This window comes from Sinohyriopsis cumingii, chromosome 5, assembly GCF_028554795.1.
Source record: "Sinohyriopsis cumingii isolate HCF-2022 chromosome 5, ASM2855479v2, whole genome shotgun sequence".
Lineage (NCBI taxonomy): Eukaryota > Metazoa > Mollusca > Bivalvia > Unionida > Unionidae > Sinohyriopsis > Sinohyriopsis cumingii.
In genome coordinates, this window is record NC_142965.1 from 141,061,218 (window position 1) to 141,075,827 (window position 14,610).

The 14,610-nt window shown below is 36.1% G+C and overlaps 1 protein-coding gene across 1 annotated transcript in view; it reads right to left on the reverse strand.

Annotated features, from left to right (window-relative positions):
• The window catches only part of LOC149800366 (intraflagellar transport protein 80 homolog), a 169,791-nt gene that overhangs the window by 85,902 nt on the left and 69,279 nt on the right, over positions 1-14,610 (reverse strand). The window contains exon 18 of the mRNA XM_089960015.1: positions 3,562-3,685. Within this exon, the coding sequence (XP_089816141.1) occupies positions 3,562-3,685 (124 nt within the window). The remainder of the gene's footprint in view (positions 1-3,561; positions 3,686-14,610) is intronic.

The following is a 14,610-nucleotide window of genomic DNA, read 5'->3' on the forward strand; positions in this document are numbered from 1 at the left end:
AACAACACAAATAACAAAGGGTCATATGGACCACTATACAAGTAAGAAAGTGTTATATGGTTCCAACCAAGCCTGTAACACAGTGTCATAAGGATATGACTACACTTGTAACAAAGTGTCATATGGACCCAACAACACAAATAACAAAGGGTCATATGGACCCAACTATACAAGTAACAAAGTGTTATATGGACCCAACTAAACATGTAACAAAGTGTCATATGGACCTAACAACACAAGTAACAAAGTGTCATATGGACCCATCAACACAAGTAACAAAGTGTCATTTGGACCCAACTACGCCTGTAACAAAGTGCCATATGGACCCAACTACACAAGTAACAAAGTGTCATATGGACCCAACTACACCTGTAACAAAGTGCCATATGGACCCAACTACACAAGTAACAAAGGTTCATATGAACCCAACTACACAAGTAACAAAGTGTCATGTGGACCCAACTACATAAGTAAAACAGGGTCATATGGACGAAACTACACAAGTAACAAAGTGTTATATGGACCCAACTACACATGTAACAAAGTGTCATATGGACCCAACTACACCTGTAACAAAGTGTCATATGGACCCAACTACACAAGTAACAAAGTGTCATGTGGACCCAACTACATAAGTAAAACAGGGTCATATGGACACAACTACACCTGTAACAAAGCGTCATATGGACCCAACTACAGAAGTAACAAAGTGTCATATGTACCCAACTACACCTGTAACAAAGTGTCATCTGGACCCAACTACACCTGTAACAAAGTGTCATATGGACCCAACTACAGAAGTAACAAAGTGTCATATGGACCCAACTACACCTGTAACAAAGTGTCATATGGACCCAACTACACCTGTAACAAAGTGTCATATGGACCCAACTACACCTGTAGCAAAGTGTCATATGGACCCAACTACACAAGCAACATGAACCCAACTACACCTGTAACAAAGTGTCATCTGGACCCAACCACACCTGTAACAAAGTGTCATATGGACCCAACTACACCTGTAACAAAGTGTCATATGGACACAACTACACAAGAAACAAAGTGTCATATGGACCCAACTACACCTGTAGCAAAGTGTCATATGGACACAACTACACCTGCAGCAAAGTGTCATATGGACCCAACTACACCTTAACCCTTAACACAGCATCATACTGTGCAGACTACACATTAATATATGGAGCTACACATGTGACAGTTTTAAAGGACAGGACTACACATATAACAGTGTCATATGGACCTGACAATGGTTTTATATGGATGTGCTAATAACTGTAACATCCAGTCATACTGAGCTGACCACATCTGTAATAATGTCATATGGAGCTGACTACATCTGTAACAATGTCATATGGAGCTGACTACACCTGTAACAATGTCATATGGAGCTGACTGCACTTATAATATAGTGTGACATATTGACCTGACAACAACTGCAACATAGAATCATGTTGAGCAAACTACAACAATAACATTGCATCTCACAGAACTGACAACACCTGCAACATACTGACATATGGGCTTGACTTGTAACAATCTGCAACAGTTAATATTGATTATACCGACCAATCAAGGGACATGGATTTTGTCCTGATGACTGATAATGTAGTACAGAATATATTGTAAATCAAACAGGAAGGGGCATTCTTTCAGCACATATAGCAATGTATTGCATAAAGTTGTATAGAGCTGACTTGACCTGCAGCATAGTTTCATACAGAGCTGACAATACCTGTAACACAGTGTCATTCAGAGCTGACACTACCTGTAACACAGTGTCATACAGAACTGACAATACCTGTAATATAGTGTCTTGGATCTGACTAGACCTGTAACATAGTGTCATGGATCTGACTAGACCTGTAATATAGTGTCATGGATCAGACTAGACCTGTAAAATAGTGTCATGGATCTGACTACACCTGTAATATAGTGTCATGGACCTGCTTAGACCTGTAATATAGTGTCTTGGATCAGACTAGACCTATAATATATTGTCATGGATCTGACTAGACCTGTAACATAGTGTCTTGGATCTGACTACACCTGTAACATAGTGTCATGGATCTAACTACACCTGTAACATAGTGTCATGGATCTGACTAGACCTGTAATAGACTGTCTTGGATCTGACTAGACCTGTAATATAGTGTCATAGACCTGCTTAGACCTGCAATATAGTGTCTTAGATCTGACTAGACCTGTAATATAGTGTCATGGATCTGACTAGACCTGTAATAGACTGTCTTGGATCTGACTAGACCTGTAATATAGTGTCATAGACCTGCATAGACCTGCAATATAGTGTCTTAGATCTGACTAGACCTGTAATATAGTGTCATGGATCTGACTAGACCTGTAATATAGTGTCATAGACCTGCTTAGACCTGCAACATAGTGTCTTGGATCTGACTAGACCTGTAACATAGTGTCATGTGGACCTCACTACAGGGACAGCCAGGGGCTGAATGGTCTAAAGCGCTCATCTTTACTAACCTCTGTCTGTGTGGGTTCGAGTCTCGGGTTTGACCAATGTGGGTATGTGATGTTGTTGTTGTTGTGGGGTTTAACGCCATTTTTCAGCACACGATAGGCTATACATGGCGGCCAGTATTAATGGTGGAGGAAGAACCCGGGAAAACCCCGGAAAGAACCACCGACCCTCGAGAAGCTACTGGCAAGCTTTCTCACATATCCACATTGGCTGAATCTTAGACTCGAACCGCCGCAGACAGAGGTGAGATGGCAGTGATCGTAACGAGTAGCGCTTTAGACCACTCGGCCACTCGGGGTATGTGAGAAAGCTTGGGAGTATCTTCCCATGGGTTGGTGGTTCTTTCCTGGGTTCTTTCTCCACCAGTTATATTGGCTGCCATACAGAGCCTATCATACACTGAAAAATGATGTTAAACCCACAGCAACAACAAATGACTATACCTTTCACAAGGATGAGTCAACGGACACAGTGCCAAAGGGACCTTATTTATACCTGTAACATACTGATACATATAATATCCTGATCTATCATGGGTCATGGATTTTATCCTAATAACTAATAAGGTGCTGAAGAATAAATTATGAATTGGGGAGATTTATTTAGTACAAATGATCAACAGGCTTGGATAACAGGTGTCTACATCATACACATTTGTCTGTACTGCAAAGAGTAGAAGATTCTGATTCAGTGGTGTATGAAGTATGCTCAAACACCTGACATGTTTTCAGGTAATGTCTCAAGGATGATTCATTGGTGTCCACACAGAAATGTGCGAGGCATGTTCAATACACCTGACATGTTTTCAGGTCATGTCTCAAGTATAATTCATTGATGTCCACACAGAAATGTGTGAGGCATGCTCAATACACCTGACATGTACATGATCATGTCACAATGATATGATTCAATAGTGTCCACACAAGAATGTGTGAGGCATGCTCAATACACCTGACATGTACATGATCATGTCACAATGACATGATTCAATAGTGTCCACACAGGAATATGCAGAAGCTTAAATTTACAAAGTGCATGTTACTCACCCCTTCTTGATACTGGAGGAAGCGCTTGTCCGTCTCCTTCTTCTGAAACTTCTCTAGATGTTTCTTTCTAAATCCTAGCACTGTGTCAACATGGGTCTTGTGTTTGACTGCAAGTTCCATGGCCCTTTAAAAATGAGACACTGCTTTAAAAATTAATGCTCAGTGTTTCAAACAGTCAAAGTCTCGGCCTTGTTTCCACTTTACTTAATAATTTCATTTCTTCATTTTCTACTTGATCTACCAATGTGGGATTATTTCATTGGCAAGGCATTTCCACATATTTAAGTCCTGATTTTAGTATAGATCTACTAATGTGGGATTATTTCATTGGCAAGGCATTTCCACATATTTAAGTCCTGATTTTAGTATAGATCTACTAATGTGGGATTATTTCATTGGCAAGGCATTTCCACATATTTAAGTCCTGATTTTAGTATAGATCTACTAATGTGGGATTATTTCATTGGCAAGGCATTTCCACATATTTAAGTCCTGATTTTAGTATAGATCTACTAATGTGGGAATATTTCATTGGCAAGGTATTTCCACATATTTAAGTCCTGATTTTAGCATAGATCTACTAATGTGGGATTATTTCATTGGCAAGGCATTTCCACATATTTAAGTCCTGATTTTAGTATAGATCTACTAATGTGGGATTATTTCATTGGCAAGGCATTTCCACATATTTAAGTCCTGATTTTAGTATAGATCTACTAATGTGGGAATATTTCATTGGCAAGGTATTTCCACATATTTAAGTCCTGATTTTAGTATAGATCTACTAATGTGGGATTATTTCACTGGCAAGGTATTTCCACATATTTAAGTCCTGATTTTAGTATAGATCTACTAATGTGGGAATATTTCATTGGCAAGGTATTTCCACATATTTAAGTCCTGATTTTAGTATAGATCTACTAATGTGGGATTATTTCACTGGCAAGGTATTTCCACATATTTAAGTCCTGATTTTAGTATAGATCTACTAATGTGGGATTATTTCACTGGCAAGGTATTTCCACATATTTAAGTCCTGATTTTAGTATAGATCTACTAATGTGGAATTATTTCATTGGCAAGGTATTTCCACATATTTAAGTCCTGATTTTAGCATAGATCTACTAATGTGGGATTATTTCATTGGCAAGGTATTTCCACATATTTAAGTCTTCAGCTGGTTTAGCAGGGTCTATTCTAGGATGCAAGACTGAAGACTTAATGCTAGTTTTTGTAATGCTGCACCCCCAAAACAACTGCATGAAAAAACTCAAAAGGGTCTATCCTAGGATGCAAGACTGAAGACTTCATGCTCTGTGTTTTTGCTGCACACCTAAAATGAGTACATGCACAAAACTCAACAGTGTCTAATCTAAGATGCAAGATTGAAGACTTCATGCTAATTTTTTATTCCTGCACCCTCCATAACAACCAAATGCACAAACTTGTGCATAATCCTGGCAAGCCATATAGTTGATTACTGTGATGAATAACAGATATTTGAAAAACAAACTTTTTCCAACTGGTGGTGGAAGCGTGGGGTGGGGTGGATGGAAATTTCCCTCCAAATGTTCAGTTCTATAACAGACCCTTGGCTAATGTATACTGTCTAACATGGCAGCTGTAAATAGAAATCATAATTAGTACAACCAGAACTGGTGTCAACTCTACTTTACATTATTTCCTGTTCAATACAATATGGCCTCTTTAACTTAAAATAATCCCCAAGAACCATAGTTATGTGTCAATAGGATGTGGATGCCCCCACAAATATGATGCAATGGAAGGACAAAGTCAAACCGAGGCGGTAATTCTGTTATATGTTGTTGACAATGAGGAATATTAACCCTGATCTAAATTCTGTTAAATGTTGTTGACAATGAGGAATATTAACCCTGACCTAAATTCTGTTAAATGTTGTTGACAATGAGGATTATTAACCCTGACCTAATTTTTCTTAAAGTAAAGCATGCAGTTAAAAAGAAATTAATCAGAAACAATTGTATGATGGACATGAAGTGATGGGGTGGAACTGGAAGGACATTGACAATGCCATAATGTCCCCTCCATAGCTATTAAGTGATGGGGTGGAACTGGAAGAACATCGATAATGCCATAATGTCCCCTCCATGGCTATGGTGGGATGATAAAACAAGTGACTATATACTAAAATGGCAATTTCCTCACAATAAAGACATCTACTGCTTATAGACATTAAACCTGAAATTTATTGTTTGCATTCTGGAGTAATAATTAACAACAATACAATGAACTTTAGTATGTTTTACAACTCAATGCATGTACTTAGTTGTCTATGTAAGAACCAAAAGAGTATGGGTCTCAGTAATCTTGATCTCTTTAGTCAAGGTATGTTGTCCTGAACTAAACTTGCTTTGCAAAAGCCCTTATTTTCTTTAACCGATTTACTGTGACTTCTGACCCAAAACTCTACGGGTTTAATTATTGCCGTAAGTGTAAACCATTCAAAGTTTGATCAAGGAACTTACTCCAGAACAAAAAGTTATTCCGTAAAACCCAGTTGTGTCTGAACCACAATGACCATGACCTTTTGACAAAATTCATCATGCCTGCTCCATACCTTTAGTGTAATCCATCATATCCCCAACACTTTGGTAAAGCTTTAGAATTAAAGTTATCTAAAAATCATTCTTCTTTTAGTTGTTGTTGTAGGGTTTTAATGCCATTTTTCAGCACACGATAGGCTATACATGGCGGCCAGTATTAATGGTGGAGGATGAACTGGGAAAACCCACCGACCCACGAGAAGCTACTGGCAAGCTTTCTCACATACCTACACAAACCGAATCTGAGACTCGAACCCACGCAGACAGGTGAGATGGCAGTGATCCGTAACAGAAAGTGCTTTCGACCACTCGGCCACTCTGGACCCGTCTTCTTTTAGTCACAGTGACCTTGACCTGTCAACCTTAAAATGAATAGACTTATTTTGTACCTAAAGTCAAAGTCATTCACAACCTCTGGTGAAGGTACATGGTTAAAAACTTAAATTTGTGTGCAGTTGACCTCTGAAAATTTTAGTAAATATCTACCAGGTACACGTTGATCTCTGTAAATTTTAGTAAATATCTACCAGGTACACGTTGATCTCTGTAAATTTTAGTAAATATCTACCAGGTACACGTTGATCTCTGTAAATTTTAGTAAATATCTACCAGGTACACATTGATCTCTGTAAATTTTATTAAATATCTACCAGGTACACGTTGATTTCTGTAAATTTTAGTAAATATCTACCAGGTACACATTGATCTCTGAAAATTTTAGTAAATATCTACCAGGTACACGTTGATCTCTGTAAATTTTAGTAAATATCTACCAGGTACACGTTGATCTCTGTAAATTTTAGTAAATATCTACCAGGTACACGTTGATCTCTGAAAATTTTAGTAAATATCTACCAGGTACACATTAATGTTAATGATCATTTACCAAGTTACCTGATCAAAGGGAAATTTTATTAACTATTTACAAACCTGAACTACTTTGTTGTAGGTTGATGCTGGCACGAATGGCATGCAAACGTGTATTTTTCAGTGGTCAAATTGTGTAATTCGACAAGTCAGATCCATCTTAAGGGGTGACTTGTTGAGAGTTTGAGTTGCCTTTTGGAAAAATAAATAAGCCCAACTGGATAGATAGATAGATAGGAAGACAGGAAAATTAAAATCAAAACTGCTTAAAATATACTTCTGTTATTGAGTGGAATGTCACAAATAAATTTACAACTTACAATTTGTTCTAATTAAATCCACAAAAATCCACAATGCTTGACATTTTAAAACCATTTACATGATAAATCCATGAATTCAGTTATAGGTCACAGCGGTATAGTTCCGAATGATCTGATTCACAATATCCTGTTAATTCCATGCGTCTGACAGAATAAACAATAAAAGTCAAGTCCGCAATTTTTAAAAAAATTCACAGTATCCTATCAATGTCATCTGGTTTAAAGTCCGAGAATTCATCCTCACTGCCTGATAATGTTCTGAAATACTTCATTGTCATTTAGTAAATTATCGTGGTCTAGTTATGATAAATATTGTCAGACTTGCTTTGCTTGGCCTCACTGCTTATCTAGAGTGTTGCCTTTACAAGCCAAGGACTTATGGGGCCACATGCACCGGTTGAAAACTTAAATATGGTATATAGATACCCGATGGTTCATTTTATTACCCGGGTTATGATCAATAGGCCGGTACCCATGGACCCATTGACAGCTCTAGTGTGCAGGAATAAGCTTTCTTCTTTCAAGAAGAGTCAGTCATGTAGACCCTTTATTCCAAAATCAATAAAGTTCACCATACTCCAAGTTCACACTAACCAGAACGTTTGACAAATGTGCCTGCTGTAGACATAAAGTTACTGAATGGGGACACTTTAAAATGTATGATAAAATTCACATATCTTGGCCATGTAATTTGTGCAAACTTGTCTGATGAAGAAGATATTTTAAATGAAAGCAGAGCTCTGTGTATGTACAAACATGTATACACAGAAATTTGGCACCTGTAGCTACTCCATACAAACTTTCTTGCTTAAAACTTAATGTACAGACTTATACAGCTTAATACTTTTGTGCAATTTTTCTAGGTAGTGGATGCATAAAAAAGCTATATGCTAGAATAATATTTATAGATGGATTTTTTAATTATCCAAACAGGAGTGTATCATTTAATTTCATAACGGTTGTATCCCCTTTTTAATACAAATAATGCATAAATGGATATATAGCTTTAGAGCTTTATAATTTTGTAATCTGATATGTTAGGGATGTACCAAAGTCTGCCATTTCTTTTGAGTTGAATCTACATAGGAACTCTTTTATCATGTCTATGCTTATTCAATTCCATTTTTTTAGGTCTCCTTGTGCTCTATGGACCTTACCATGAATTAAAGAATTTCATTCATAACAAGATACACTCTGCCACAAGGTACTAATTACCACAGATAATTGAAGCTCACTGATTTTCAGACGAAACCACGGAATTAAAATTACATCAACTGATACAACTATATGGTCTTAAACTAAGTAACAGAAAATGCAAAACCAACAAGTTTAGTAAAATCTAACATATGATGTATTTCCCATGAATACAAAGTGAAAATTTAAAAGAAACTTATAACATTGCAAACTAAATCCCAAATAATCATAAATGTTCCATCACGAGTCCAAAAGTATAGAATGTTCTGAATGAAATCCAATCTTGAATGTGCTGATGTACCAATAGTCTTTAATGTGCCAATGTACCAATAATTTTGCTGGATCGTAGTGATATAATCCAGAATGTTTTTGAATGAATTCACAATAATCACAATGTAAACAATTCATCTAAAGTTATGCCACAAAGACTAATATAGGAATAAATAATTGTTTACTTGGTTGACTTTATACACAGACTGACATCTGACTTGTGACAAAATAAATCAAACTCATAAACAAGGTCATGTCTGTTTACCTAAATGTTAATAAACAACCTGACAAAAATCAGGTACACCATAGAATTTCCAAGGGTAAAACTGATGTCCTAAATTCAAACCCAAATAAACACATTTTAAAAAATGACATTAGTAGGTACACCCAAACTCCTACCCTCAATATGGACTAAGGTCAAGCACAAAATATAAATTAAATATACATAACTAAGCTGCCTGGTACATACTAATCTTTGTTGGGCAAATAATCTGGAAATTGTTGAATAAAGCAAGTCCAATATTCTCAAAGCCACAGATAATGAGATCCGATCATTGACATATTTTCACATGAGCTACAATTATCCTTTCAATATGCATAGGCTTCATTGGCAAGGGTCTAAGTAAAAGTATATATGAGTGATACATGAGGGAGGCTCAATGAAAGGAGTGATTCCATTGTTTTTCTTTTGCATTCTGATGGGCTCTGAACACACCAGATGTTGACACTAATCGCACCGAGTAAGGGTCAGCTGGTCACATGCTCAATTCATAAGTGGAATGACATTATTCGAACCAAAAGGAATCTAAGTTGAATTTTACTACACTTCAGTCACTGCTTTAATGCCATGGTTGTTAGAAAATAATTGATGATGCAACTTTATGTTTTAAGGAAGAGATCACAAACATGTACTGTAATAACCAATTAACTTAGTTTTGTTGTTGCATCAGGTCCCTTTGATGTTGAGTGTAAGTGATTTATCTTGACAGGTGTTTGGTTTGTGCTCGGACAGGTGGAGGCATTGTTTTAACCAATGCTGTAATCTTAGTTTAATTCTTTTATATTCTTTATTTGGGGTATCTGTAGAGGTCAATCCACAAAATTAAATACCTACAAATATGAGAACATTGACAGGCAAAATCACACATTTAAGTAACCCCACCCCAACCTAAATAAATGATAATACAGTGTCTTCCATAAAAAAAAAATTTTTTGGTATGACTCAGCTGAGGATTGAACCCATGACCTCCCGCATCCGAGGCAGACGCTCTAACCAATAGGCCACCGGAGCGGTCCTACAAAGCAATAGCAGGGTAACAAGGTCAGGGTACATTCAGTGTGTAGAGTTTGCCCTTGGTTTGGAGAAAAAAATTCCACAAAAATCATGAACTTGGTTATTCTTTTTACTATTTTAAATATGTGAAATCTACCCATCTGCATTCCTCCAATCATGTAATCAAATCTAGAAAAATAAATAATTAAAGATGTCACTGATGAACAAAATATACTTGTTCTCATCAATACTGGAATACATACTCAATGCAAATTCAATGCCTGTTTAAAACAAGAACAAGGATATAGCTGCACTAAGAAGATTGCAATCAAGAAGTACTATCTTGTTTTCAGTTTTTCAAAAATGTATTTGATACTGACTCTTGATGACTTTTTATTTCTAGAGTTCTGAACCAAGTGTTGTTTTTTGGACTTAACAATATTTCCATCTAATTATTATAAACAATAATAATCAATTTGAAGTAGAAATCAATGTAATTTACATCCATGCCAACCCTGCAAGATCTATAAGCTTAATTATTGCTATTATAAGTGGCAATAAAACATAATTTGTGCATAAAAAGTGTAATCTTTATATTACTTGCCAGAATTACACGTATGAAAAAGATAAATTTATTTTTGCTAGTAACCTGGTTCTGCAGCTGGTAAAAAAAAGTTCTTGCCACAAGGACAAAACCCATACAAATTAGAACCAAAATACAAACACAAAATATACTGAAAAATTATTTATGTTCAGCACTCAGTTCAACTAGTCTATGTGTGTAACTTTCACTGAATGATCGTGAACTGGAATTCTGTAATGAGCATGATCACATGACTCTTTTATTGTTCTTTCAATCTTCATGAAGTATTGTAGAATTATACTTTTTTTTTCTGACCTGACATGTTTTGAAGTTTGAAAAGATCTATCTGCTCAAACATTTTAAAACATCCACAACTCACACCATGAAGTGTCTCGCTAAACATCTGGCACCATTTTCTTTAAAATTATAGACTGGTTGCTCACTAGCAAGCTTAACAATGTAATAAATCTGTGAGGCAAACTTCATATCTGAGTGTGATTTGGATTTTTAATGTAGCTTTAACAATTTTTCAGTTATATCGCTATGATGTCTGCAGCGTGGCAGTTTTAAGTGATGTCTACCACTGGAGAATTACGTAGCAGACACATAGCATGATGTCCCACCCGGTCACATTATCCTGACACCAGTCTGACCAGTCCTAACACTAACCTCTTAATGCTGAGCGCCTAGCAAGGCAGCGGCCAGGGTTCGAACCTGCGACCTCCTGCATCCAAGGTGGATGCTCTAACCACCAAGCCAAAGAACAGTAAGTTCATATTTGAAAAACCCCATCTGTTTTGATTTAAAATGGGCCATATATAGTTGCTATAAATAGCACATAAGGAAATACTCTTACGTTATTCTTATGAAGCAGTAATCTTTTCAGAATATTCTCCAATTGATATGAGTGGAATTAATAAGATGATAATAAACATGCGAAAAACAACTTTTTATTACTTTATCTTTTGTATTTTTTAATGAAACCAAAATAAAGCGTAATTACTTCATTTGGTGAATTTTTTTAATTAAAGATTAAGTCAAAAGTGTAATGGTTGGCATGAATGAATTGAATTTACTCCTATATGATTTACCAGCCAAGGTCAATATACATGTGGTCTAAGGGAAAGAATTCCAGCAAATAATGTACATATAAACATAGTTATTGCCCTTTGCACACATTAGGTCTTGGTACCACACCTAAGCCGTATAAGCCAGTGGTTCCCAACCTCAAGTCACAATCCAAATCAGGGTTGCAGGAGGTCCTCAGTAGGGTTGCAAAGGGTCATCAGACAAAACTTTTTAAATCAAGTTATAAACATGTGAGTCAGGATGTCCTGTTAGTGACCAAATTAGGTTCGCAGCCATAACAAAAGAAATGAGTTGGAACCACTGCTTGAAGCCAATCAGCTGTTTTTGCATTTAAATGTAGCTCAAAACAAAATCTGTACTTTTTTCTCTTATTTTTCTTGTGACTTGCTGACTAATGTAGAATGCACATTGTTTTCTTTAGAAAGCAGCACCAAAGCCTTACAGAAATCACAAATATTTTCAGCTTCTTAGAATTTTGCTTGTGAGGACAAAACTAGAATGATTAGAGTTTGGCATTGTCTGGTACAGTAACACAAGTAGGTTATTTAGTTCTAAGCCATTGGAGTAAACGAATAAAACATGGAACCCAACCTAGACTGGTTCAATGGAAGGATTCAAACCACACGTGTTTGGTCATCTGTAACCAATGGTCCACTGTGGTTCCTGTCAGCATTAGCTTTTGACATAAACGACATGGTGCATATTCTGACACAATCTTGGTGATTTCCAAAAACAATTGCTTTAACTGAAAAACACATCAATTTCATCCAACTGTCACTATTTTAAACAAGAGACCTACAACCCCCTTTCTGTCAAATCCAACACTTCCTTAGGAAAGTAAAAAATCTTTAAGATTTAGGTTGACAAAAGTGTGGATGGACAGACATACATACATACACATGGATGCCAAAGTGATTACTGTCTTGTTTCTTTCAAGACCTCTTGACAAAAAGTTGCCCAATTTGGAATTTTCCATGTTATATCCGAGTAACTGCCCATTAAATGTAGGCTGGTTTAGGTTTTACTGATTTCAAAACTTATTAACTGTTTAATATATTGGCAAAGATGGGTTTTGCAGAGCACATTGTCTCAAATCTCAAATGTTCTATGTCTGTGACATCACAAAGTTGGTTTGTATTTACAATGGCTACATTTAATTTAAAGTTAAAACTTATGGTTACAATACATCCATGCCAAACATAAACACTTCACTTACTAGACCAACACTACAGCAGCTGATGCTCAAACTGGAACTGATGCTTTTTAATTTTGTCGTAAATGACGTGTGATTTATCTATTTTCTAGTATGAGTCCTAGCAATCACAGCAGTGCCTTTTTAATTTCGCTTATGTTGGAAATTGTCACAAACTTTTGTCCTCACCATCAAAAAGAAAGTACAAGCAAATTACACCAACCATAAACTGAGGCTTAGTTGGCCAAATTTTGATTTTCAGATAATATTCCACTCTAACAACCGTCACATCTTCTGCCGTGAAGACAAACTGACCTTGTCAAGAAACAAACTGGTTGGTGATTCTCTGATGGTTTCATAATCATGCATTCTATGTCTGCAATAAAACGATGCCAAACACATGCTAGATATGCCAGATATGTCAGATTTTTACAAGTCTGCAATATGACAATGCCAAACACATGGTAGATATGCCATATTTTCACAAGTCTGCAATATGACAATGCCAAACACATGGGAAATATACCAGAATTTCACAAGTCTGCAATACGACAATGCCAAACACATGCTAGGTATGCCAGATTTTTGCAAGTCTGCAATTTGATGATGCCAAACACATGGGAGATATGCCAGATTTTCACAAGTCTGCAATTTGATGATGCCAAACACATGCTAGATATGCCAGATTTTCACAAGTCTGCAATACGATGATGCCTAACACATGCTATGTATTAGGTATGCCAGATTTTCACAAGTCTGAACTAAAACATTTCCGTATTTACATGTTTTTCTAAACTTAATTTACATCTTCCATGTTTATGAAATTAAAATGTGTCAAAAAAATAGTGAATTTTTTTATGAACATCAAGGTTGATGTCTCAATCATCACTGATAGCAAACTAATACCCGTGTTTCATCATAGGCAAACACAGGTGAGATAAAATGTGATACCAATGTCTCACCATTGGCAAATAACAGGTGAGATAAAATTCAATACCCATGTCTCATCATTGGCAAATATAGGTGAGATAAATTGTGATACCTATATCTCACCACTGGCAAATAAGGGTGAGATAAAAATGTGATTCCTATGTCCCACCGTTTGCAAACAAAGGCAATATCAAAATGAAAAAAATATTAATAGATATTATTTTTTGTTGTGATGCCTAAAACCACTAATTCTTTGTGCACTGGGCTGATGACTAAGAAGAAAATAAAATGATTGCGACAGAGTTACAAACTCACATACTTTTTTAAATTTGGCATGATTCTTATTCTATTCTAATATAGAAGGATTATTCTTTAACTGTATGACTACACACATGCCAATCCCCAGAAAGACAAAAGCACAATTATTACTAAATATAAGTGGCAAAGAAGCATAATGCAGGCATAAAAAGTATGATCTATATATTATATGCCATAATTACAGGAAACTATGAAAAATGTACGTTTATTTTTGGTACTATCTTGGATCTGCTGTAATTCTTGTCAAACAATCCATGTGGATTAGTACCAGAATAAAAACCCAACACAAACTGATAAATAAGTTATATACAACATTCATTTCAACAAGTCCGCATGGCTGTAAAGTCAAGTTCCTTGATGAGCATGATGATGCGATCAATCTCAATGTCGTATTATGACACTCTTGAATTCTTCTCAAAGCGCTACTG